This window comes from Halyomorpha halys, unplaced genomic scaffold (assembly GCF_000696795.3).
Source record: "Halyomorpha halys isolate HHAL.00 unplaced genomic scaffold, Hhal_1.1 Scaffold1388.1, whole genome shotgun sequence".
NCBI classification, from domain to species: Eukaryota; Metazoa; Arthropoda; class Insecta; order Hemiptera; family Pentatomidae; genus Halyomorpha; species Halyomorpha halys.
The window spans coordinates 242,129-266,580 of NW_027107006.1; the positions used below are offsets into that span (position 1 = coordinate 242,129).

The 24,452-nt window shown below is 32.0% G+C and overlaps 1 protein-coding gene across 6 annotated transcripts in view; it reads left to right on the top strand.

The window, feature by feature from the left end:
• FipoQ (F-box/LRR-repeat protein FipoQ) overlaps positions 1-24,452 on the top strand; it is a 71,638-nt gene that overhangs the window by 19,317 nt on the left and 27,869 nt on the right. For 2 of the 6 annotated variants that reach the window (XM_067045357.1, XM_067045356.1), the window contains exon 2: positions 11,312-11,437. In XM_067045357.1, coding sequence (XP_066901458.1) covers positions 11,315-11,437 — 123 coding nt within the window. In that variant the 5' untranslated portion in view covers positions 11,312-11,314. Of the gene's footprint in view, positions 1-7,306; positions 7,328-11,309; positions 11,438-18,298; positions 18,402-24,452 lie in introns of those variants that run through there. The other 4 variants (XM_014434525.2, XM_014434530.3, XM_014434527.3 and 1 more) reach the window with 3 other exon arrangements.

Consider the following 24,452-nt stretch of genomic DNA (forward strand, 5'->3'; position numbering starts at 1 on the left):
TCACGGATTGATCAGTATGCTGTGTAATGTAGCAACCCGATGTATTTGGGCAGCATGATTGAATAAATTTCTTTCTCTAAAAAAAATAGTAAGAATAGAAAAATAATAGAAGCAGTGCATATTACTAAAACATAGGCAAAGTAATTAATTTTAAAAGACACTAAGACTGTGTACATAAACATTATATAGACATTACAAATAAATTAACATTTTAGTTTTGTGTATTATTTATAGAATTTGGATTTATTTAATCTTAGTTGTTATTTATTATATAAAAATTGTTTTTAATAACTTGTTAAATTCAGTTAGATTGTTCATCTTTGTGGTAATAGAGGCAGGAGATTATTGTTATAGTCTATTTGGTTGTTATCATAAGATATAAGGAAGGTAATTATTCTCCTTGATTAAAAATGTAGCATGAAATGACAAATAAGGAGTTAATTATATATTATATATAAAAAAGTTAATCAGGTGAATATTTTAACCAATAATGTGATATAGTGGTAAGTATATGTTAAATTTTGTTGAATTTGTTTTCTAGCAACCTGAATTATTCCCCATAATCCCGAAACGTTCATATTATTCCTAATTCATATTTCCCATAATCACCTCCTTCCTCAACCGTTGGTCTAGTAATAGTTCTTCCTTGCAAAGTCCTTCTTCATGAGTTGTAGTGGTACAGATTTATTTATTTTTTATTATTTTAACAAATTCATTAAAATTGAAGTATTCCTCCTACCAAAGCAATGGTTCTCAAAATTAAAACAAATCCTCAACTAAAATCATTTTTTTTTTGGAATTTAACAACTCATTGTTAAAATTTTTAATATTTTTCCTTACGCAAAACCTTTGTTTACATGTTCACATTTTTAAAATATGTTTAATCACAATAGAATCGCTCATGAGATAGAACCTCTAGTACCTCAGTTGATAGGGTCCAATGCCTTGTTTTGCTCTTTGTAGGACGTTATTCATAAGTGAAGAAAATGGCTGAGGACTGAGACTGTACCCTTGTCTGATACCTTCTTTAGTGTTTGACCCCTCACAACTTTTCTTTATATTATTACAACTTTTTTTGGTTTTTTGGATTTTGGTACGAAAACCTATGTCGATTCCGCCTTCTTGATTCTTCACTATGTTGAACGTATAAGATCTACAATGCTGGTGTAGTTCTCTTTGCTTTATTCTATAATTTTATATGTTGTGAACTTGTTTTATTACGAATACAAGATCTTGGGTATTTCTTCTGCACCTGAATCGCTCAAGTAGTGTTTAAAAAAAATACTAATAAATATATATATATTTTTTTCCTACGCCATAGGTAGTGGGCTATTACGCCATTTTTCCTCTCACAGCCCAATACAATTTTACTCTTATTCTTAGTTGGTCCGCATCTCGCTCAACATCCTCTAGACCAACACACGCCAAAAGATGGTCCCCTCCATGTCCCCCATGTTGCATAGAGGACATTTCGGGGAACCTACGATGCCAATTCGATGGAGGTGTTTTTTGGACCAAATCATGTCCTGTTACTAGCCGAAAACAGGCCACTCTCTCAGCTCTGCTAAGACCAATTAATATAATATATTTTGTACAAACAAATAGAATAAATATTAACATTTTTATGTCACTGTTTAATATTAACAATAATCGAATACTGAATCAATATAATCAAAGAATACAATGCAGACGTGAATCTGCTTAAATCCTATCATAAGTTTGTGATTCGAAGAGACTATTCGGCTTTCGGCCAAAATGATTTCCTACGTGAGGTGACCATCTCTTTCATTTCTTGTTGATCTTCCTCATATATCATGGGAATCAGTTTCCTATCAGATTAATAGAAACTTATCTTGTAATAGGTTTAATCTAGGATGGATTTAACGATACACAATGACATGAAGTGTAAAACGCTTATTTATGTCTAGCATTTTTATAGTATTTAGTTTTAGAACTAGGACTACATCTGGACAAACGACTAGGTTGGAATCCTCACACAAGACTGAGGAAAATTACAACAATTACACGCGCACAATGACTATTACAACACTTACTAGAAAAACAGTCTAAACTTATCACTAATTACAAAAGACTCATTTATATGATTATAAGACTTATCTGGACTTACGGGGTTGAGCTTTGGGGCTCCACTAAATCATCGAAATCCAAATCCTCAATGATCCTTACTTTGCCACAAATCACGTCATCCATCAGGACCTCAATGTCCCATATGTTGGCGACTAGGCCAGAACCAAATACAAATCCTTCCATGATAAACTGCCTATCCACCCAAAACCAATTGTTTTTAGCCTGACTTCTCCTTCATTACCTGATAATCCTTCGACGCGACTGAAAAGAAGATGGTCTCGATCTTCTCCCCTAGAAATGTTCTATAAATGTGTAAATTCTCCACATAGCTGTATCATGCCATTGTGTAACTAAGGTCAAATTTACTAGATGTATATATATTTTTAATATAGTTATAAATATCATTAAATAAATTAAAATAAAATTTTATTAGATATAACAACTACCCACTTAATTAAATTTATATTTAATTTAAAAAATAATAGATTAACTTCAAAAATAAATAAAAATTAAATTACATTTATCTTTCTTTTGGGCCTAGAAGAGATTCAAAAGAAACAAAAACTAATTAAAGATTGGTAAAAATGTACAATTTTCAATTAATTCATCAAAGGAGTAATAGAGTAATTTATTTCCAAAATAATTAAATTTGTTATAGAAAACAATTGAAATATTATTTGCCTTCATAATCGCAATAGTCACTGTCTGGCTAGGTTTCAAATCGGTTATGAAGTGTTGCCAATTGTCTTTGCTATCTTCGGTTTTGAGTTTTCAATTCTAAAAGCAAGATATATTTTGCAGCATAGACCTAATCGACTTAAAATTTATTTCAAGATACATGGTTCGGTTCAATTCAAGCATTGGTCACAGACAACCCTCACTCTACGACATGGGATTTTGCAGAAACGCCTAACATATCTCATGCAAGTATCTCAAATCATTTGGGGGCTGCGGGATATGTTTCTCGAAGTGATATATGGGTTCCTTACAATTTGACGGAAGAGAATTTATTGGACCGCATATCCTTGGCGATTCTCTCCTGAAACGTAATGTCAATGATCCATTTTTAAAGAGGTTGATAACTGGGGATGAAAAGTGGGGCCTGTATAATAACATTGTGAGGAAATAGTCCTGGGAAAAACAAGTGACCAGCTGTTAAGGACTCCAAAAGCAGGATTACATTCAAAAAAGGTTATGCTCTGAATTTGGTGGGATTGGAAAGGTGTCCTTTATTTTGAGGTCCTCCCGCCATCCTGACAATAAATTCTGCAGTATACTGAGCCCAGTTGGAACAAATAAAGGCAGCGGTTGAGCCAAAGCGTCCAGCATCGGCTAATCCCAAAGGGCATAGTTTTCCATCAGGACAACGCCCGTCCTCACGTGTCTTTGCAGACCCGGCAGAAATTATTGGAGTTTGGCTGGGATGTGATTCACCTCCCCCCTATTCACCAGACCTTGCCCCAACAGAGTTTCACTAATTTCGGGCCCTTCAAAACTCTATTTATGGGAAACACTTTAATGCGCTCGAGGACTGCAAAACGCCCAAAGAGGAGTTCATTGCGCAAAAATCTGAGAAGTTCTGGGTGGAGAGAATCAAAATATAATTGATTAAAATATTTAAAAGTAGCTGAATGAATTTATTGATTTATTTATTCTGGGTGAATTTAATGAAATCACCAGTAAAAAACGCTATGAACTTATTTTACCAACCAATAGCATACGAAATATGATCAAATTTATATCCATACTACAATGATCCCCAACGTTCCTCCAAATGTGAACCAAATCGGACAAACATTTTTGAAAATAAAGGTGTGCAAGAACACCGTTACTGTTACATGAAATTAGTTGACTTAATAGGGACAACTTTACACCCTTCTAATGATAATCCCTTATTTTCCTTCAATTTCGAACCGAATCATAGGTACCGTTTTCGAAATATAGGTGTGCCAAGAAAAATGCTGCTAAGTATGCGCAAGCCAAAGTAGTAGATTGAATTTGATAAACTCCATATGGGGCCAACTAGGTACCTAGGATATTGCATGTTGGCCTACAGCGGTTTTATTTACATATCCTGACGCATCTTTCATTGTATTTTTCTCGGAATACCTAACTTAACAATAAAGACTTATAAAATAAAATGTTTCATCAACACTAAAACAAACTACTTACAAACTAGAAGAACTAAGTTACTTCATATCTTGTGGCTAAAGCCTAATGAAGTAATATTGACCTTCCCTACATACATAGCTACATATTAATACATAAAAAAAAAATAAGAGATTGTATGCTAAAAATGGAGGTGACTCCATTATCATATTTTCTTGGTAATTAGGCCGGGTTTAAGAGAACCTAACAAATTGAATATCTATAAGGAATGGGAGAAGGATGGTAGGAGAGCCGATTCATTTAAAGAAAGTGTGGACGTACGTCCAAGGAAATGTCTTGTTAAAAGAATAGGAAGAAGTAGGGGTGGTCCAGAAGGAGTGCCGGTATCCGATGAAATGACTATATGGGCCTGATGACTACATTTCTGAGATGGACCTTTAATAATGTCCTCAGAATTGATAATTTTTACAACCATTTTACTTATTAGACATTGATGCCCTTCCTGTAAGTGTTATTCTTAAACGACACATAATTAATATCAAAATATAGGTAATTACCGATATATGGCTCACTACAGTCCGATAAGATTGCTCCCTCACCTCGCGAAAATATTTGAAGTAATCATCCTCAATTATGTCAAAGATTTTTATGAACTTTGGTGCAGACAGACGTGGACCGTAATTCCAATTTGACTCACTGAGTATAGTCTGACTGGGGTACTTGATTTAGAGCGTTCTGAGCAGCTGTGCTGCATAAATGAGCTCAATCCTGAGATCATTTATGGTACGGTTGGTGAAAAGTATTCAAACCGTCTCTTACTTTCGGAGTTCCACAAGGAGCGGTTTTGTCACCAATACTGTTTTCTCCGTACACCGAAAAGCTAGTGTAACTGCTTTTCCAGATGATATAGAAATCACAAGTTTTAATCTTTTATCTATTAATACATAGATATAACAAGTTGTAATCTTCTAGGGCGCTAAAGACAGTCACATTTGCATATTAAAGGGTTTTCTATGAGCTAAAAAAGTTGTAATGTTGACAAAACGAAGTCTTTTCCTTTCAAAAAGGCAAGAAGAAAATTTCAGTCAACTTTCTGCCGAATATATGATCGAACAAAATTTCAAAGAACCTGTCATCAGGCAGAATATTAGACCCCTAGATGACTTTTTGGCCCATTTTAACAAAAATCTAAAGTGAGTGAGAACTGAAGCAAGCAGGCTCCATAATTTATTGGGCATCTTCGCCTGAATATTACGATTTACATATGAATACTTAGGATTTACAGGAGTGCATTGTTCTATTGAGCAATTCTTTTCGAGTCGAAGAAGAGAAAAAAGGCAGTTATTTCATCCCAATTTGTGATTACTTTTATGAAAACTATGTATAATTACTAGTCTAAGATGATGAGTCTGCCATGTATAGGCAGGGGGATTAACTAATGGTGGCTGTTTTGAAACGTTTAAAAAAATTAATTTTTCATTCGGAGCTCTATATCCTTAAAACTAAAAACAACACTTGAAATCCTAAGAGAACGTCATTTAAATTAGAGTAAATTTGGTAAAATATGAGCTCTAACTGAACTCTTTATGTTCAACAGTTCCCAAGATATTGCTTTTTAAAAAGCATCATTTCATAAAAAATATGAACTGAAAAATCAGAAGTTAGTGAATCTATTTTGAAAATCTATATCTCAAAAACCAATCAACTAGCTTTAATTTGAGTGCTAATAGACATCTATTAGCACTCAAATTAAAGCTAGATTAATACACTATAAAGTTGCTTATGACGTTTATCTCATCAGTTTATTCTGGTTCGGACAAAATTTCATGTGCAAACGTTGTGCACATATCCTTTGCAGAAAACTAAAATTACCTCTATTTTGAGAGCTGGCAGACATATACACGTTATATGGTTCCTGAGATGTATTTTTTCTATAATCAATAATGTTATCCGAACAACTATAAATTAAAAGTTTATGAATTTATTTTGCCAATATCATTAAAAATACTATTCCTACGAAGAAAAAACGTTATAAACTACTGTATTGTTCACTTGACTAGCTTTAATTTGAGTTCTAATAGACATCTATACATTTTATAGTTCCTTAGATAAAATTTCTTAAAAATCTTTCTAAAAATAAATTCAATAACTACTGATTTTACAGTACATTTTTTTATTTAATGTTGCTTTTTAAAAAGCTATATCTCGGGAACTATTGAACGTCAATAGCTCTATGAGGGCTTATATTTTAGAAAATTTACACTACCTTAAATGATGTTCTCTTAGGTTTTCAAGTGTTGTTGGTAGTTTTAAAGATGTAGAGCTTCAAGTTAAAAATTTTAATTTTTTTTAACGTTTTACATCAACGGCCATTTTTTATTTCCCCTACCTATACTGGACAAACTCATCAATTTAGACTAGTAATTATAGATGGTTTTCATTGAAGTAATTAAAAATTGAGGGGAAATAACTACCTTTTTTTATCTCCGGCTCTTGTACTAAATTTGTTTGCAATCAACGCTTAAGTTACGGAATGATTTCAGGACCTCAAGTTCAGCATGTTACTAAAGGGATTTCTCTACAGAGGAAAAAATTAGGGCAATCTATAAACATTTAAAAAATATATGTATATATTCTGGCACAGCATTTAAATTTCATCCATGGTTAAGAATCTCCGGGAAATTTAAGAAAATTGTGCCAAGCACCATCATCTTTCTCCCTACATTGGCTAAATATCATGAGGCTAAGATATACAATTTAATTTTAGTTTTTAAAATATTCAGATAGTAAGTAGTAATTAAATAAGAAATTTCCAAAGAATATTGAGAAAAAGTATGTCTGCATGGTCTTCCTTGGAGATTCTTCCTATCTTAAAATTCCGAGCTCAGGCTGTTCCCATTCTGAGCTTTTACTGCCCAGACAGCTGCCAAACCACTCCCATCTCCAATGGACATGGTATATCGCCTGACAATATCCAACAACTACTCAGTACAGTGTCTATCTTCAGTAAGGAATCTGTTTCTCTTCTCTTCGTTATATGGTCTAAGAGCTTCATGAAGGGTTTAACATTTTTTGTATCTATTTTGCGTGCAGAGGATATACATAAAGGTGTCTGAAAGTACAGGATAAGGTAAAGTGTTTACGTATATGCATAAAACATATTTTTGAAAGGTTTAATCCCAGAATATTAATAAGTCACCAGAATAAGAGAGGTATTTTCTGATTATTGCTAGCCTAGAGTCTAGATTCCATAATTTAAAAATAAAAAAAAATTAATATTAGAAATATGATATTTATGTGTATCAATAAATCAATCAGTGTTCTATATTTAAACTCATACATTATTTTGCGGGGTGAATTCTGCTACTGTATAACTACAATTCATTTTTTCAAGAAAACTAGATGAATTTTTCTAATTATTGATATCATTTTTTCCTGATGACAACTTTTTAAATACATCTGTGTTCTTTTGTGTATGATGTAGACTTACCTTAAACGAACTTTTCTGTACAAAAACAAATTTTGAAAAATTTCTAATTACTTAATAGTACTACGCACTCCACTAGAAGATATAAAATAACATAATACTAAAGTAAAATTTAAAAAAAATATGCCTATCTATATATCACGTTCATACATGCTCCTGTTCATCAGGGATTTCATAGATATTAAATAATAGACTTGAACTGTGGCCCGAGGAAAAATAAAATACTCCTTATTTTTTATATGTTTTGAGCTAAATATTCTTGATTAATCAAAACATGTAATAAAAAATGTCATATTTTATTAATCTTTTAACTATAATCGATAGTATTGATCAACAAATACACGATATAAGGGTGCTACGGAATTTCGAGTTTCCAAATCAATGGAATTTTTATAAAATCAAAACCGTTCTAAATGATCAACTCATAGTTTTGACAGACGAATTTAGATTGTCAATAGAAGTTTGGTGTGCAATAAATAAATAATGCAAATAAAATATTGTTGGGTCTGATCTTTTGGGTTTAGACTCAATAAAAGTGCCTTGATTTTTTAAGATTGTTGCAACACATATTCATAACAGTATCTGTTTTAACCTCAGAACCCCTTCTTTTGAAATTTGAAACATTGAATTAGGATCCAGTTTTATTCACATGATATCCTCAGAGATCTGTCCTCGGTTCTGTTCAGTGGAATCTGGTTTTCAATGAATTATTGAGAGTTTTAGGAGAGGAAAGCTTTTCTGATTAAGTAAGCAGAGTTTGTATGTCTAAGTAATCGAGTCTTTGGTGTATCAAAACCGGAGTCAAAAGATGAGCCGAATGATGCGCTAACCTAAAGGCAAGGTGGTGTGAGAAAAATATGAGAATAGCCTCTGTCATTAAAAAAGCCATGCTCCTTAAGGGCAATAATGAATGACCATAAATAAATAAAACGTCCAAGCATAGTGGTAACCTACTTAGAGGTGAAGTCTGACAGACACATATAACTCACTTAGAACATGTCACAAGCAGGAGATTTAATGGTCAAATTAGCGTGAGGTGCGCCTTAGGCTCTGAGGTATTCATCGTTATTCATCATACAGCCGAAAGTAAGCATCTGTTTTTTGGTCCAAGAATCTCAGGACTGACATCGAAACTTAGGACGATCCTACAGCAGCAGGTCAAGTTCGCTTAATGCAGTGCATATCCAAGCGGGAGCGGCACCTCTCAAACTCCTGCGAGAAAATGACCAAGCAAGTTCACAAAACATTTGGAAAAAGTCAGGAAATGAAAGAATATTATCCAGTATCAGAAGAATGAAGGTGACCTGAGGAAATACTTCCACATAGTGCTTATAAGATTACTGGGCTTCAAAATTAATCACAGGACAGATAGCGTTATTGAATCAAGCTACATAAACAAGACCAGTACAGAGATCCCACAATGCCCCATTTGTATTCAGTATTCAGCATGTGGTTACAACTTGCGCTACATTTTAATTTTTTTTTCCCAAAACCGCTACAAAATTTTAATGGCGTATTTATAAACAATGAACTTTCTCCTTTTACTGTAGAACATCTACATTCTAAGGAGTCCTTTGGAGTGTATTATTCAAAAATAATAATGTCAATATTTATAAAAGTGTATAATGTGTTGGGGCACACATTATTTCTGAATTTAACAAATTTAAATCTAATAAAAACTTAATCCTAATACCACGTGACCTTATGTAGTGTGTTGCCAACGGACCGGAGGGGGGGGGGCAGGTGTTAACGTGTTGAACAACGGATTCGTACAGTACTGAAGTGAATTGAAAAATTTGATGTGTCGTCGCTTGATGAACTCCGGCACAGTAGGCAACTCCAACAATTGATGCAGCTCCGGTGGCCTCTTCCTCCTCCACGATGTTGTGCGTACGATTTCCTCAACATGGAATCCTGAAATGTTTGAAGAAGGCGCTGGGTTCCATCAGATATGTGGGTAAACAATGGTGCCCCATATAGTAGTGCTGGTCTTAGAATACTTTTGTATATCTGCAGCTTCAATCTCAATGAGAGAGCCGGAGAAGTGAGGAGGTGGTTACATTTGAAGAATTAAGGGTCACTATTAATAGAAACACGTGAATTTACGTCCTCAACGATGAGAAGTTTCCTTGGTTGGTGAATGAGCAGTTCCCTGTTACAAGTAATTTATTTATGGCTGTTAGACAGCAATGGGTCCAGTTCACTACAATTTCTAGCTTGAGTAGAGGACCAGTTGTTAGAAGACGGTCTGAGGGAATGAATTGTAAAAAGTTGTTAAAAAAGTGCATAATGCCCCACAACTGCAAATATTTTCTTTATCTAAAAGGCAGTGAAAAGTGAATAAATAAATACTAAACATGAAACCATTGAGGGACTGCTGTGTTAAGCAGCCTCAAAATTGTAGCTTCGCCAATTCCATCCTGGGCGGGTGACAGGTTATTTCGTAAAGGCTCCACATAATGAAAACGCAACCCTCGCACACTGGTTAGAATAGGTTGGTTACCTATAGGATAACCTCTCACCCCTACTATAATATGGCCAGGTTGAAATAAACCAAAAAAAAGTCCGGTTTCTGGAATAGTTAATTTTTATTTCACGGTAGTCCCAAGAACTGAATCTTGAAACTCTTGATTGATAGATTTATTTATTGATAGATATTACAATCTGCCACACAGTTGAGGGCAATAGACAATAGTGATGAATGATCCCATACATACTAAAATAAAAAAAAAATAAATAAAAAAATAAACATAAAAAAATAAATAATTAAAAGAAAAAAAAATAAATTAAAAAAAACTCTCTGAAAATATAAACAAACAAAAGAATAAACAAGATGAACATAATCAAACTATCTGTATGAAAAATAAATAAATAAAATAACATAATGATAAAATAATATACACAATAATTACACAATCGACCTGAGGATCCCTGAGCCCACTCTATCCCCCACGTGTGAGGGCTAGAGCAGAGCTCATAAGATCCCAGCGGAAACCTCTCACCGCATCACTGGTAATGAGCCAGTGGAGGCTGAGCAAGTGCGCTAAAGCCGCAAACACTCAACTTGAGTGGAGAATCTGACCATTGCCAGAACTCCAATTGTCCATTTTTATTTTAATAAGTCTCTTGCCCACTGCCGTTTCAACCTTCTAGGTGGGCTGTAGGGATGGGTGGAACTAGATAAGGTTTGAACCATAGGATTAGGATGGTTGGAAAGGTTTATATGGAATTTTGAGAATTTCCAACCATTAAGTATGGTTCTAAGGATTTTATATTGAAAGGATTGGATACATTTGATTTTCGACGGTTTAGCTGTTCCCCAAAGTTCAAGTCCGTAGGTCCAGATAGGTCGGAGTATAGTCTTATAAATTAGTAGTTTGTTTTCTAGTGAAAGATGAGAGGTCCGGCTTTTGAAACTAACGTTGCCTTACAGGAAACGGTGTCGACAAGGACTAACAGACCCATTTATCAGACTAACCCTCCCCTCCTTCTACCATCACCAATTTCTCTTTGAATTGGTTTCCAAAATGCAAATTTTTAATGCTAGGAAAATTATTAATTATAAATTTTATTATAAGACCACAGTATGATTAGACAATATTTATTTTAATGCATGTCCCATTGCAGATCATGACGGACCGAAGGCTGTCCCATTGGAACGGCATCACGATGGACACTAGCTACCTGAGAGGGTCCTTCGGAGACGCATCCATGTCGTATTCGCAGTCGATCAGGAAACGGCGGTACCAAGTGGTCAGTCATAATATATCCTTCTTTTGTGTAGTTTAGTCAGTAATTACACTTCACATGCCCAGGATGAAAGGGATGCATCAACTCAGAATCAATTAAAATCGTAATCATCAGAAGTTCCTTTGGTTGAACTTTTAACAATGAATGAATCATTTTAGTCAAAAATACAAATATCAAACTAAAATAATCAATAAATGTAGAATAAAATCGATGAAAACAGAATAAAAATCCTGTCTATCAAGAATTTAGGTGTTGCGGGCGTGTCTTATTACTCTAAATAAAACAAATACCACACGCCGGAAAAAAGTCACAATTTTCCGAAAATAAGCTTTTGGATTATTAGCATCCCGAGAGTGTCCCATCATTATCTGGAAGATGAAACCTCTATTTCGGCTGAGTATAACTGTAGTTATAGCTGTTATGGTTTCTCTAGATAGCTACATAAGGACATCTTCAACCACAATGGTTACTAATTTCATTTTTCAATCTTTCCTCAACAATTATATTATTTAAATATATCTCTTTTTATGCTGGGTGTGTGAACTCATAGCCATCTAAGATAAAATTCAATTAATTCCTCTACATGTTTATATCTAGTCCTTTGTAAATAACTTTAAAATATCTCTGGGTATATGTAAATGGAGTTTATATATGTTTGATATTATGTGTGGTTGAATATTAATTTATATTTGAAATGATATTTGTGTTTCTAATTGTAGAAATTGTGGCATTTTATGTATATTTGGCTTACATGTTATGTTCTCACTAACCAACATTTAGTTTATTAAATTTGGATTATCAGTGATGTATTCCATTGAAGGAAAGCAAGAGATGTATATTGAGGATAAATGGATTGGCCTTACCGAGTGAAAAACTGACTGACGTTTCCTTGCTTTACTCGGCCCTAAAAAGAGTAAACTAAACTCTTTGGAGATTATGGTTTTACTTCACTGCATTTAGAATTGAATTTTTAAATTCCATGGCACATAAAAATTACGAGAAACTTCAGAAATATTAATTTAAGGCTTGGAATCGTCGTCTTCTACTTAGTTTATACTACTAGTTGAATGTTGTATTGGATTTAAAGTTTAGCGGCCGTTGTTAGCGAGAGTGTTAAGGCATCACTTCAGCAACCTCGAAACTACAGGGGCTCAGGTTCGACTCCGGTCAGGATTGGTTGATTTTTATTTCGTGGTGGCCCTTCTTCATCACTCGTTTCTTACTTCATTTTCTCATCACCAATCCATATACCTTACATTGTCAGGGCAGCCTTGATGCATCTCTTAAAACCTTCCCTATCCGTGGCCAGCTCATTCCTCGGTCGTCCGCGTTGCCGTTTTCCCTCACTTTTTGCTTCCCAAATAAGTTTTGGGAGTCTATTGATCGGCAGTCTTTGCACATGACCGAACCATGTTAATTCTTTTAATTAACTTAAAAATAAATTTTATGTATAATTTCTATTAGAGGTTCCTGCCCTATTTCTTCTCTTATTATTTTATTTCTCAATCGATCGATTTTAGAGTTACCGAGAGCTTTCCTCGGGTATGTCATATCTATAGCTTGTATTTGGCCTTAGAATTTTTCAATACTCGGCCTTTAACTTTCGGCTGAATAGATCAGCGTTGGTATAAAGACTTGTTTGTACACTGTCATCTTTGTTTTCAACTCCACTTCTTTTTTGCCGATTATAACGTTACGGAGTTTGTGGTTCACATTTGTAGTCTTGTCCATACACTGGTTTATGTCAGAATCCAACCTCTCCGAACTCAAATCTGTTGGCCCGGCGGAATGATAACTCGATCTGTCTGATTAGAATAGGGTGGTAACCACATCTACCACCTGGAAATGGCTTAGAAGTGGCTAAAAAAAAGGTTTTAAACTATATGAGTAACTCACAAGTAGAATACATACACTCGATACATGCCTTTGTATTTTATTCCTTTTGCCTTATATTCCAAATGAAGTAATTTTAACACATTACTCCTCTATGCAAATCATTTCACTTTTACAATATCTGGAAACAATCCAATTCCAATACATGATTATTACAAGCAGAATGTGCCTTAGAACAAGGAGAGACTGTTAAGCTCACAACTGTAAAATCCTTAAATTCCCCACGGCAGAGAATAGAGCTCGTTCTGATCTATTTGCTTTGTCGACACAGTATACTCCACCCAACCACTGAGGTTAAGAATAAGACAACACTATATGATTATTTCAGTTCATTCCGAAAGAGTTCCCATCCAATTATCCTTTTCTTCTTCAACAACAAAACTTACTCATCTTGAATTGTAATTTCAATACCGCGCAACCTATCAGCACACCATTAAGACGAGGATGATTGGTGGAAGAGTTTTAATATGACGGAGCACGGTTGGTTCCCGGTGGGTGCCAAGGCTCCATAACCCCCCCCCCCCCATCACCCAATTGACACAGGTCCAACGATCAATTAGTCGACCCCAGGGCTTGGCACCAAGCAGTGACCCATTGGTCCCCTTTCACCCGCGCGCTCAGCCCTAATAAATATTGCTGGGTATCATTCCGCCTCACCTGTTGGTGTCTGTTAGTGCGATGAGATATCTTCTCGATGAAAACAGTTATTTGCTAAAGCAACAAATAAACAACTACTAACAAGACGGTCAATTAGGAATAGATGCCAGGCTATAAGATATCATATTGGTCCAGAGAGGTGGTTTTCAATTACCAGTGACTCGAGCCGACTCAACAGGTTTCTAATGAAACCCATTTCAAAAAACTTGACAACAATACTAGATTAATTTATTTTTTCTTGTTTGAAAGTGATTTAGTTTATTCTTAATTTAAAACAAATCTGATCCTTTTTTTCTCTCAACTTTATTCTTTACAACTTTTCCAACGTTTCGACCCTCAGGTCATTCTCAAGTATACCTACAAAAAGTTTTTTTTATTTTCATATAACAATTTCGTTATTTCCTTCAAACTACACACTAATTTCTTTGGCCCTACCTTCATATTGATGTCATTTCCTTTTTCAAATCTTAAAAATGCAGGTTAATTGCCTTTGTCCCATCTTTAAATAAATTAATCATTAAAATAATATCATAACATTATAAAATTTTGTTTTTTGAAATTAGATTCCCTGCTTACATAACCTTTTCTAAATATTTTTTTAGATTTAAACCTAGATTTAAACCTTTTATAAAAAACGTTTCTTCCTTTCTTCATTCACATTTGCAACTTAAAACAGACCCTACCTTCAACAGGTTAGGACTCTGTTATCACCTTATCATATAACAATAATTTTTTTTATCAATAATTTACATTTTTAATATAATTTAATTAACATTTATTACTAATTATTCTGCTTATAACACAAACATTTTTTTTTTATAATATATTTAAAATCCATAATTAATTTATTCTTTTTTTAAGTACATTTTTCCTATACATACATATACCCCCTTTTTTTAATCTTATTTTTTAACATATCTACTCATCTATTCATACTTTTATTAGTGTATTTTTATTCCATTTATACATTTGTACAATTTAAGGATTTGAATATTTATTTATTTATCATCTTTTTTGTATATAATAATTACATATTTATTCTGCTTAAAATTTCCGAATAATGGTGGTTCAGTCCTTTAGAATCTGATTGGAAATGGACAGTATAATTTATATTTTCTGAGATGTAAATCGATTCCAACATCTCTCCTCTAAAATTATTATTTTCTTTATGAATGACTTGGACATTTTCAAAATCAAATTTATGCTTATTTTGAACATGTTGAACCAATGCTGTTTTTTTGGGTTCCTTTTCCATATTCCATTATTCTTCATTTCCATGTTGATACATTTTGTCTTTTATATATTGTTTTGTTTCACCAATATATATATAATGACCTAAGGGTCGAAACGTTGTAAACAATAAAGTTGAGAGAAAAAAAGGATCAAATTTGTTTTAAATTAAGAATTGACAACAATATTTATATCTTTAACTTTTAAATTCACATTTTAATTTGGCTTAATTCCTTGTCAAATAGGTCACATGAGTGTTGAAAATAATACTTTATCTTTAAAATAAAGATATCTAATCTAAAGATATAACAAAAAATGTAATAAATGGATTCTTCCAAGGCAATTTTGATGTAAATATTAGTAGAATAAAAAATAAATAAATAAGTATTTGATGGTTGATTTACAAGGGTTTTATTGAAATTCTCTTGACACACCCTTGACTACAAATAAAATAATTATCACCTGTGGACTTATTACCTAGCTCTGGAATGTCGTCTGGACATTTCCTGATACCTGAGGATCTGTACACTGCTCTTCGAGTACTTTACCGTCGGGCTTAGACCCCAGTCTTCGTTACCTCAAGCTAGGAATAAAGCTATTTACAACAACGTGCAATTATCACCTTAAAAAAACACTTACATTGTGAGCTTAACTATTAATATTTGTTTGGTAATAAGTAGGTTAGTCAATGTTTATCAACATCACTGGTTCTAAACCGGTGGACCGCTGACCACATAGCATCCGAAGAATCCAATGACACAAATTTTTGTGACGATTTATTGTTAGAACTATTTTATTAATTATCTTTCCAATGCATTTCTGTTTTATTCCAATATAAGGTTTGGGTGTTACGGGGAAGGTTTTACTAGGTAAATACACTTTTGATTTTTTTTTTACTAGTATTTACAATCGAATATTTCCGAAGGGGACTTCTCTCCCTCCTAAGAATTCTGGATGGGCCCCCATGGTTTTATTTATGGCTTAATGATCCACAGACTTCTATGGGCTAGGAACACATTAGTGACATAGCACAGATTATCTGAATCACAACGGAAAACTGCGCTATAAGTTGGGCGGTTATATTAGTATTGTGAATGTGCTAGTATGTATACATTATGTATCGAAATTTGTAAGCATGGAAGTATGCTTAAAAGTCGTACTAGATATACACAGATAAAATGTTAAAATATAACTTTCCATGAGGTTAACTGATAAGTTCGTTAATCATCTTCCAGATTTGACAGGCACTTGGCACTGTATCGTTTCACACGTGGGTTTTTTCTTTGTTCTCTAAACTATTTTTAATAATATTTAAAAATGGATGATCTTATTAGTTGGAACACCCAATCTTACAAAAATATATTAATTTTTAAATTATTTATTTATCTTAAATGTAGACTAAAATTTGAGAAATGTTTAGAAGGCATTGCTTACATTCATCTTAAGCATCTCTACTCTACTCAGAGTGGAATCGCTAAAAACATTACAGCTAGTTGCTTATTGCATCAACGTTACTGCAGTAACACATCAAAAATAAGAAACAGGCAATTATAGACAAAACTAAATACTATATTATTATATTAATATAACAAATAGTACTTGCAGCTCAACATTTGTTTTATAGACGCTCAAGTTTCTGTTGTTGAGTATAATACTCAAGATTGTTGCAATGTGCAAGATGGATTCGATTTTTTACTCTATGTATAAAATGGACAGTTTTCCCCGATTTCGTTCCTTCTGGACAAAATTAAAAAAAATAGTGTTTTTATTTGCATTTTTCTTGATAATCAAAAAAAAAAAAACATACAATTTTAATTTACAGTTAACACATACAGAAAAGAAATAATAAAAACCAAAAATAACACCATAGATAAGAATATTATATAATATTATATACACAATATACAATTATATTGTATATACACAATATACAATCCTTTAGTTATAGGATTATTCAAATTCACAATCATCTTGATTTGGCATGTGATTCACAATAGCAATATTTATGTCTCAGTCAGCTATTTTACCGTATTATGTTTTGTTTTTTATTATGAATATTTTCAAAAAATCTTACGAACTTTACCTGTGAGTGATTCCCAAATTTGAAATATACGAGAACTGGTCATTGAAGACCATTCAAATCAAGACCAAAAAATCCTTTAGCCACTCGATGATTTCTGAAGTATTTATTCACCTCTATGCAATATTGCTCATATGTGTCACTGACAGCTCTCGTGGCTTTCCATTATCTGTACACTAATAGTGTTTTTCATTTTGTCCAATTATTTCCATTTTGTCCTGAGAAATGGACAAAATAAAAAAAAAAATTGGTCAAAATGCCCAATCTGGTCGGGATTGAAAAAGTGGACATGATTTTTTTTTCTCCTACCTCCTAAATTTCTATTTAATATATATACAAGGCAATATCTACAACCTATATCTAAATATACATATATACAACACGGCCCTTCCTTAACTGCATGGCATTATAATGGGGTGAGAGTGGGGGGGGAGGGGGTTTCATAGTGGCTCTGGAGCCGCTGGCCGGAGGGGCTACAAGAACGGGGAGGGACCGCTGGACTGGGATAATGGGACATGCTGGCTACCCAGACGTATTTAGGACGAAGACCTACGTTCTTCTTCCATCATTAAGTAATGTGGAAATAATACTATCTATTATTGTAATACTATCTACTTTATTTCTCCTTGATATTCGGTATACTAATAAATGGACTTAAAAGAGTTAAGAGTTGACTGTTGCAGACTTCTCATTTTTAACTTTTACTTACATATGTATGAAAATGTATTAGGGAGGAGTGTTATCATCGTGAATACTAATTGACATTTTGAAATGAGAAAGGATTAACTATTGGTATTTATGCTTCAAGTATGGTGGAAAGTTGTGCGAAGCGCTTGTCGCACCATATATTTTTTTTTTAATTTAATTTTCTTCAACCTTCAGCACTCTATCATGAGGGCATAAAAGCATCCCCTAGGAGCGCGAACTGTCGATAACACTATATTGGCTAGTCAACAGGGGCAGCCTGTGTCTGTGCCAGCACACTTACGGTCTATAGTTAGTTCACCTACTCTCTGATTCTTAGTCTAAGTCAGGTGATCGCTTGGTGTGGTTGTGCGAGTGAGTGTTAATAGTGAACCTGATCATCAGGGTCATACAGTCAGGAAGGTAAGTGTACCTAGTGTCAGCAATCTTCTTCAATGTAAATCAAACTGCAACCAATCAAGGACACAATCGCGACTAAGCTGCAACAAATGGTTATAACTCATTAAAATTTTATTATGTTTTTAATAGTATAAGTGAATGATATAAAAACCATATGTTACATTAATTTACAATTTTCCCAAAAATGATTCATCGAAGATTTGAGAGTTATGGAATTGGATTATTTATATTAACAGTGAAACTTGAAAAATAAAAAATATTATATTTTATTTTATTTTGTTTATTAATAATTTTCAAAACCTCTTTATTTTTCATTTAAATAAAAAGTACAATAATATATAATACATAGATATTTAGTTTGTATATTTTAGAAAGAGAAAAGCTTTCTTCAGCAATGCTGTACAAATACATCGGGCTGCTAAAACACACAGCATGCTTATCAACCCAATAATGGATATATAAATACACTACCATGTATTAACAAAGATAATATTAAAAAAAAAAAAAATGTTTCTACTTTTTCTTTTTTCAAACAATAATGAACTATAAACTAAATATTATTTTTTTTAACAATTTTTTTCTTACACATATTTATTTTTCCTCCTTCTCGAACTAAGTTATATTATATCTTCCTTATTCATTCTTTCTCTTTTCTTTTTTTCTGTTCTCTATCTATGCTATTCTCTCTATTCCACTCTATTCTATTATAAATAAACATAAATATAGAAATAAATTTAAAAAAAATATAAATAAGTTACAAGAAATGAATAATTAAGTCAAAACACAAATATATAGGTTAAAATATAAAACGACTTACATATAAATAAATGTAAATATTACCCTAATTTACATTTAGAGAAATAATTTGTGACTTTGTATGTAATTGAATATTTACTTAATCGGTTTTAACGTTCTGAAGGAATTGGGCCCAAAATAACCTGATTTTTATATTAAATGCATCAAGTGAAAAAAAAAATTAAAACAATTGTTCACAGTTATTTGTTTAATTACGCCTATCTCGATGGTTTACATATTTTTAAATTTAGAAAGTAATTATAATGAAAAATACTTGTACCAAGGTCATAAATCAATATGGCTTCTTCACTGTTTTTATTTTTCCTATCAGATTATATTCTTTTAGTTACATTTTCTTTAAATTATTTTTTTTCTGGGATTTTTTTTGGATAGTTAATTATTTATATTTCAAGGTTAATGATCTATCGTTAGAAAGCAAAATGTTCGGGACGAGCTGTTGTTAAAATATAGATGAGACCAATTAGCTACCAACCCCTGAAACTTTTAACAAAATTCGAATTGTAGTTCGATCGATTATGTCCGAACACAAATTTGGCTATACACCGACTCTAAACCAAATTTTTTCATTGCTACCTGGAAGGTAAAATGATATTGAAAATTTACGATTATGATGTAGAACATTTTTCATTAGCTGTAATTTCTTTTAAAATGCATAAAATATAATAAACTATTCATAGGGATCCAAGTCAACTGTTGTAATATTAATTTATTTTCCAAAAATAAATTTTTATAAAATTAATTTTGGATTGTACTAAGACTGCTAGTATTAAAACTAAAAGACTGCTAGCTACAAAAGTTCAGAGAACCATTACTAATAAATTATGGTTAATATTGTTATGATTTCTTTATTTTTTTCCTGATGGAGAAATTTAGCGGTAACAAATGTTTCAATTTCCAATAGGCATTATTTTTATTTTTATTCTTTTCTGTCAACATAGCATAAGTTGTACTAAAAAAAAAAAATAAAAATAGTTGTGTGGATCTAGAAATTTTGTCATTTGCTAATTTCAGTTAAATAATTAATTTGGAATATCGATCTTATTTTAAATTTCTTAACATTTTTTCAAATAAGAAATGGCTATACAACTTTTATTTTTGAATTTTTTTCTTACTTTTTTTTTTTAATTATGTGTTTTTTTTTATTTATTAAAAATTTTTACGGCAATTAAAAAAATTAAAACCTACATGGGATTCATAGGTATTAATTCTAATAAATTATTTTTCTGTTGTTGTAGATGATAACAAAAACAAGATTGATTTCCTAATTGCAATATAAATTCAACTCTAAGAATGAATTAAAATAGATAAAATATAAAATAAAAACCTATTTTAAATTAATAGTTCTTTCATTCTCCTAGTTTCGTTGTTTTCATTGATGAATTCAACATACATATGTATATATATTTAAATTTAAGTAGACGTTACATTTAAAATACATTAAAATTGTTCATTGGATTTGGCTTTTATTGTAAATATAGAATTTTTAATGAACTACAATTACGATACAATGAAATTAAAATACAAAAACGAAAACAAAAAAAAAATAAAAAAGAAGATAGTTCACCATTATCTACCAAAGATAATATAAAAAAATAAATAAGAATATAAAAACTAAAAATTAAAAGAGGCAATTTTGAAAACGAATTCTAAATTTAGTCAGTGTATTGTATTTTATTTTATAAACTTTGTAATAGTTGTATTATTTAATTTCAAATTTAAATATAGAAATATGACACAGGAGCTGTCTCGTGAGCCATCTGCCAAAAATTGAGGCTAAATTGTATTTTATCCTTCTTCTTATTTTAGAAAAATAAGACGGATAAATAAAAATGATAACAATAGCTTACAAAATAATTAAAACAAGTAAATTTCGGAAGTATCTTTAATAACTCTAAAAATGACAAATTGTTTTATATTTACATTTTGATAAAATATCAAAGGTACTGGATTAAATACAAATTTTAAATTAAGTTAGATTTACTTTCTAAACTTTTTTGGTTCTGTTCATTGAAGACATCGTTATAATTTTTTGTTTAAAACGATCCTAAACGTATTGTCTGATTTGAGAAAACGTTATATGAATGTTCAATAAATAAATTTACTAATAGTAACCATTCACGTTAGATTTCAAATTCAAAAGTAAAAGTGGAAATTGAGGAAGATGTTTTTCTAGAATTAAAAAATAATAATATAATTATATTAATTGAATAGTTTATTTTTGAAAGGTCACGACTGATCTAAGCCAATCTAAAGAAGTTTCACTTCAAAAATAGTTTTTTGATTACGATTTTTTATGAGAGAAATGGATTCTCTGCGTATACCTAGTATGTAGAATCAATTTTGCATTGCGAAATTGAAAACAAAAACCGATTACAAATATTTTGGAGAAGGGGCGTAAGAATTAATACAAACGCGCCAATGTACGAAAGTAATAAAAACATCCCTTCATTGACAAATCAAAACTCCCTCAAAACTAAGGATTATAGCATTGGGATACCTTCGTCAAAATCTCCTTTTCCACATCCTTACAGTTCTTTTAGTTTGGCAGAGTTTTTAGAAACGAGTGGTGGAGCACTTTCCAGTTTTCAATGTGCCTTCATCTTCATTTTGGTTTCGTGCTTAGCTTGACGGTATAATTTCATTTTAGAAAAATATATGTACCTAGTTTTGGTGGAAGGGGTAACGGTAACTACTTTTGTGTAGTAACGATTACAGCAAAAAATGAGAGCAAGCCTCCTGCCTTACAGCAATCCAGCAATTCTTAGTCCCTTTAAGGATCCCTTAGCAATTCTTACAGCAATCCTTAGAGCAAAGGCAGTATAGCAGCTGCTACCAAGACGCAGTCTGAAGATCCTAGACCTCAAGATAATTTCATTGGACTAGCAGAACTAAGTACTTTTTCTATGCGGAACTGATTAACAAAGAAAGGAAAAAAGAAAAAGTAATCACTGGGTAAGTGAAAAGTTATTCAGTGTTTCCGAAAAAAGAAATAAAACATGGGGTCATAAGTCAACCCGTCCAAGGAAACCACTTCATCGTCATAGCAACATTTGGATCATGCTATTGAAGATATTTCTTTTATTCTTGAAAACACCGATGGAATCCAATTTTCGCGTTCGTATGATTTAGATTTTCCTTCACTCTACGAGTGTCTATGGTACTACCTCTTCTTCTTTTAGAAAATGAAAAGCTTCAAAATGATGAACCAAGATTTACTCGATCTCGCTATTGTATCTAAGTTCAGGTTCCAAACATAAGATTCTTGCAAAAGCTGGCTTTATTTATCTGAGAAGAGGTCCTCTATTGTCTACAGTGGTCTCTAAAGAAGCCTTCCTTAGCTATTACTGGCACATTGCATTCATAAAATAAATCCTACACTGCCTCCAACTGAAGAACCGATGAGGCAACACGTTTGTCGTTTGTTGCGCGCTAAATAGGACTTGGAATTCAAACAGACTAATTTTAAACCAATTCAGAACAAGGAGCCCGTCGCTACTGAGGAAATTTTGCTTTTTGCCTATCACTGAATGTATCTCTATTATGATAGATATAAATAAAAAATAAATAAATAAGCTTTATCAAGATTTTGATAATTAATTTTGATATTTTATATCAACGAAACATATTAATTATATGGAGGTATGGCCGTATTGATATGAGAAGAAGATCTTCGAAGGTTCGGTCAGCAAAGATATCCAAATAAATTAACTTATTTATTTATACCACGTTTCGGCCTGAATTTCAGATCTTCATCAGGGCTACCCTCATTACTACTCTCGTTTATCTCTCCTCTCTTGTTTCTTCCCTATTCTCTTTTCCGGACATTCTATATTTAATTAATTATTTTTTATATATATGATTGTTCGAGAGTGGTTTAGTTTATTATCAATTAACATAATTTTGATCCTTTTTTTTCTTCTCAACTTTTATTCTTTAAAATTTTCCAACGTTTCGGCCCTCAGGCCATTCTCAAGGATACAACTTACAAAATTTTGTTTTTGTTTTTATATAACAATTACATTATTTCCTTCAACTAGATACTGATTTATCTGGCCATACCTTCAATATTGATGTCATTGCTTTTTTTAAAAAAAGGTATTAGCCTGTAATTTTGGGTTTTTTAAAAAGCAATGACATCAATATTGAAGATATGGCCAAAGAAATCAGTCTGTAGTTGAAGGAAATAATGTAATTGTTATATAAAAACAAAAAAAAATTTTGTAGGTGGTTTCCTTGAGAATGGCCTGGGGGCCGAAACGTTGGAGAATTTTAATGAATAAAAGTTGAGAGGAAAAAAAGGATCAAAATTATATTAATTGATAATATTCTATATTTATTTTAGCTTATTATTTTTTCCTATATTAAAGTGTATTATTTATCTATTGTAATATACATTCTGTTTTCTTGCTTGCAATTGTATCATACATATCGTTTTCTTTCATACATTTTATTATGTGTATTTAGATGTTTTTTTTATTATTTTTATACATTATATAAATTTTATATTATGTTAATTCTATTATTCATCATATAAATTATCTTCCGCACCTTTCATTGTGTTTTTATTTAATTATTTTTATATTTACTTGAACCCAGTCTTTTTAAAAAATGTTTTATCATTTATTTTGTATAATTCTTACCCCTTCAATATTATATTTTATCTTATATTAGTTGATAATATCTACTTAATTTATTGTTATGTATATTTCCAAGTTTGTTTGTTATAACTTTCTTTTTTTTCTTTTTACTTCTTTGAATTAAAGATGTTATCTAGACTTGTTTTTCAGCTCTGATGAAGGCCTAAAATTCAGATCGAAACGTCAGCACAAATAAATAAGTTTTGCTTATTCGGGTATCTTTGCTGACCGCACCCCCCCCCCCTACCATCTTCCCCTCATAAACTTATATTGCTTCGATACTTACTTAATCCTGTAATTTAAGTCTGAATTCTTATTTTATCATTACATTTTTTTGGTACAATATTAGAACAATGCACGTAGTCAACCCTTTTTAGGAATGTTGGCATATGATCTCGATTCGAAGCCAATGTTTCCTTTAAAGCTCTCGAAATCCATTTCCTCTAGCTGCTCCCTAGGGCTATCGCTCTCCTTTCATCTACTTTTTTTATTTCAAGCTACAACTGTAGAACCTATTTTGTCACTCGATTATGACTAATTTTACTGGATGCCCACTTGCTGGAGAACCAAGACAAAGGGATTGCTCCTTTTATGCAATCTT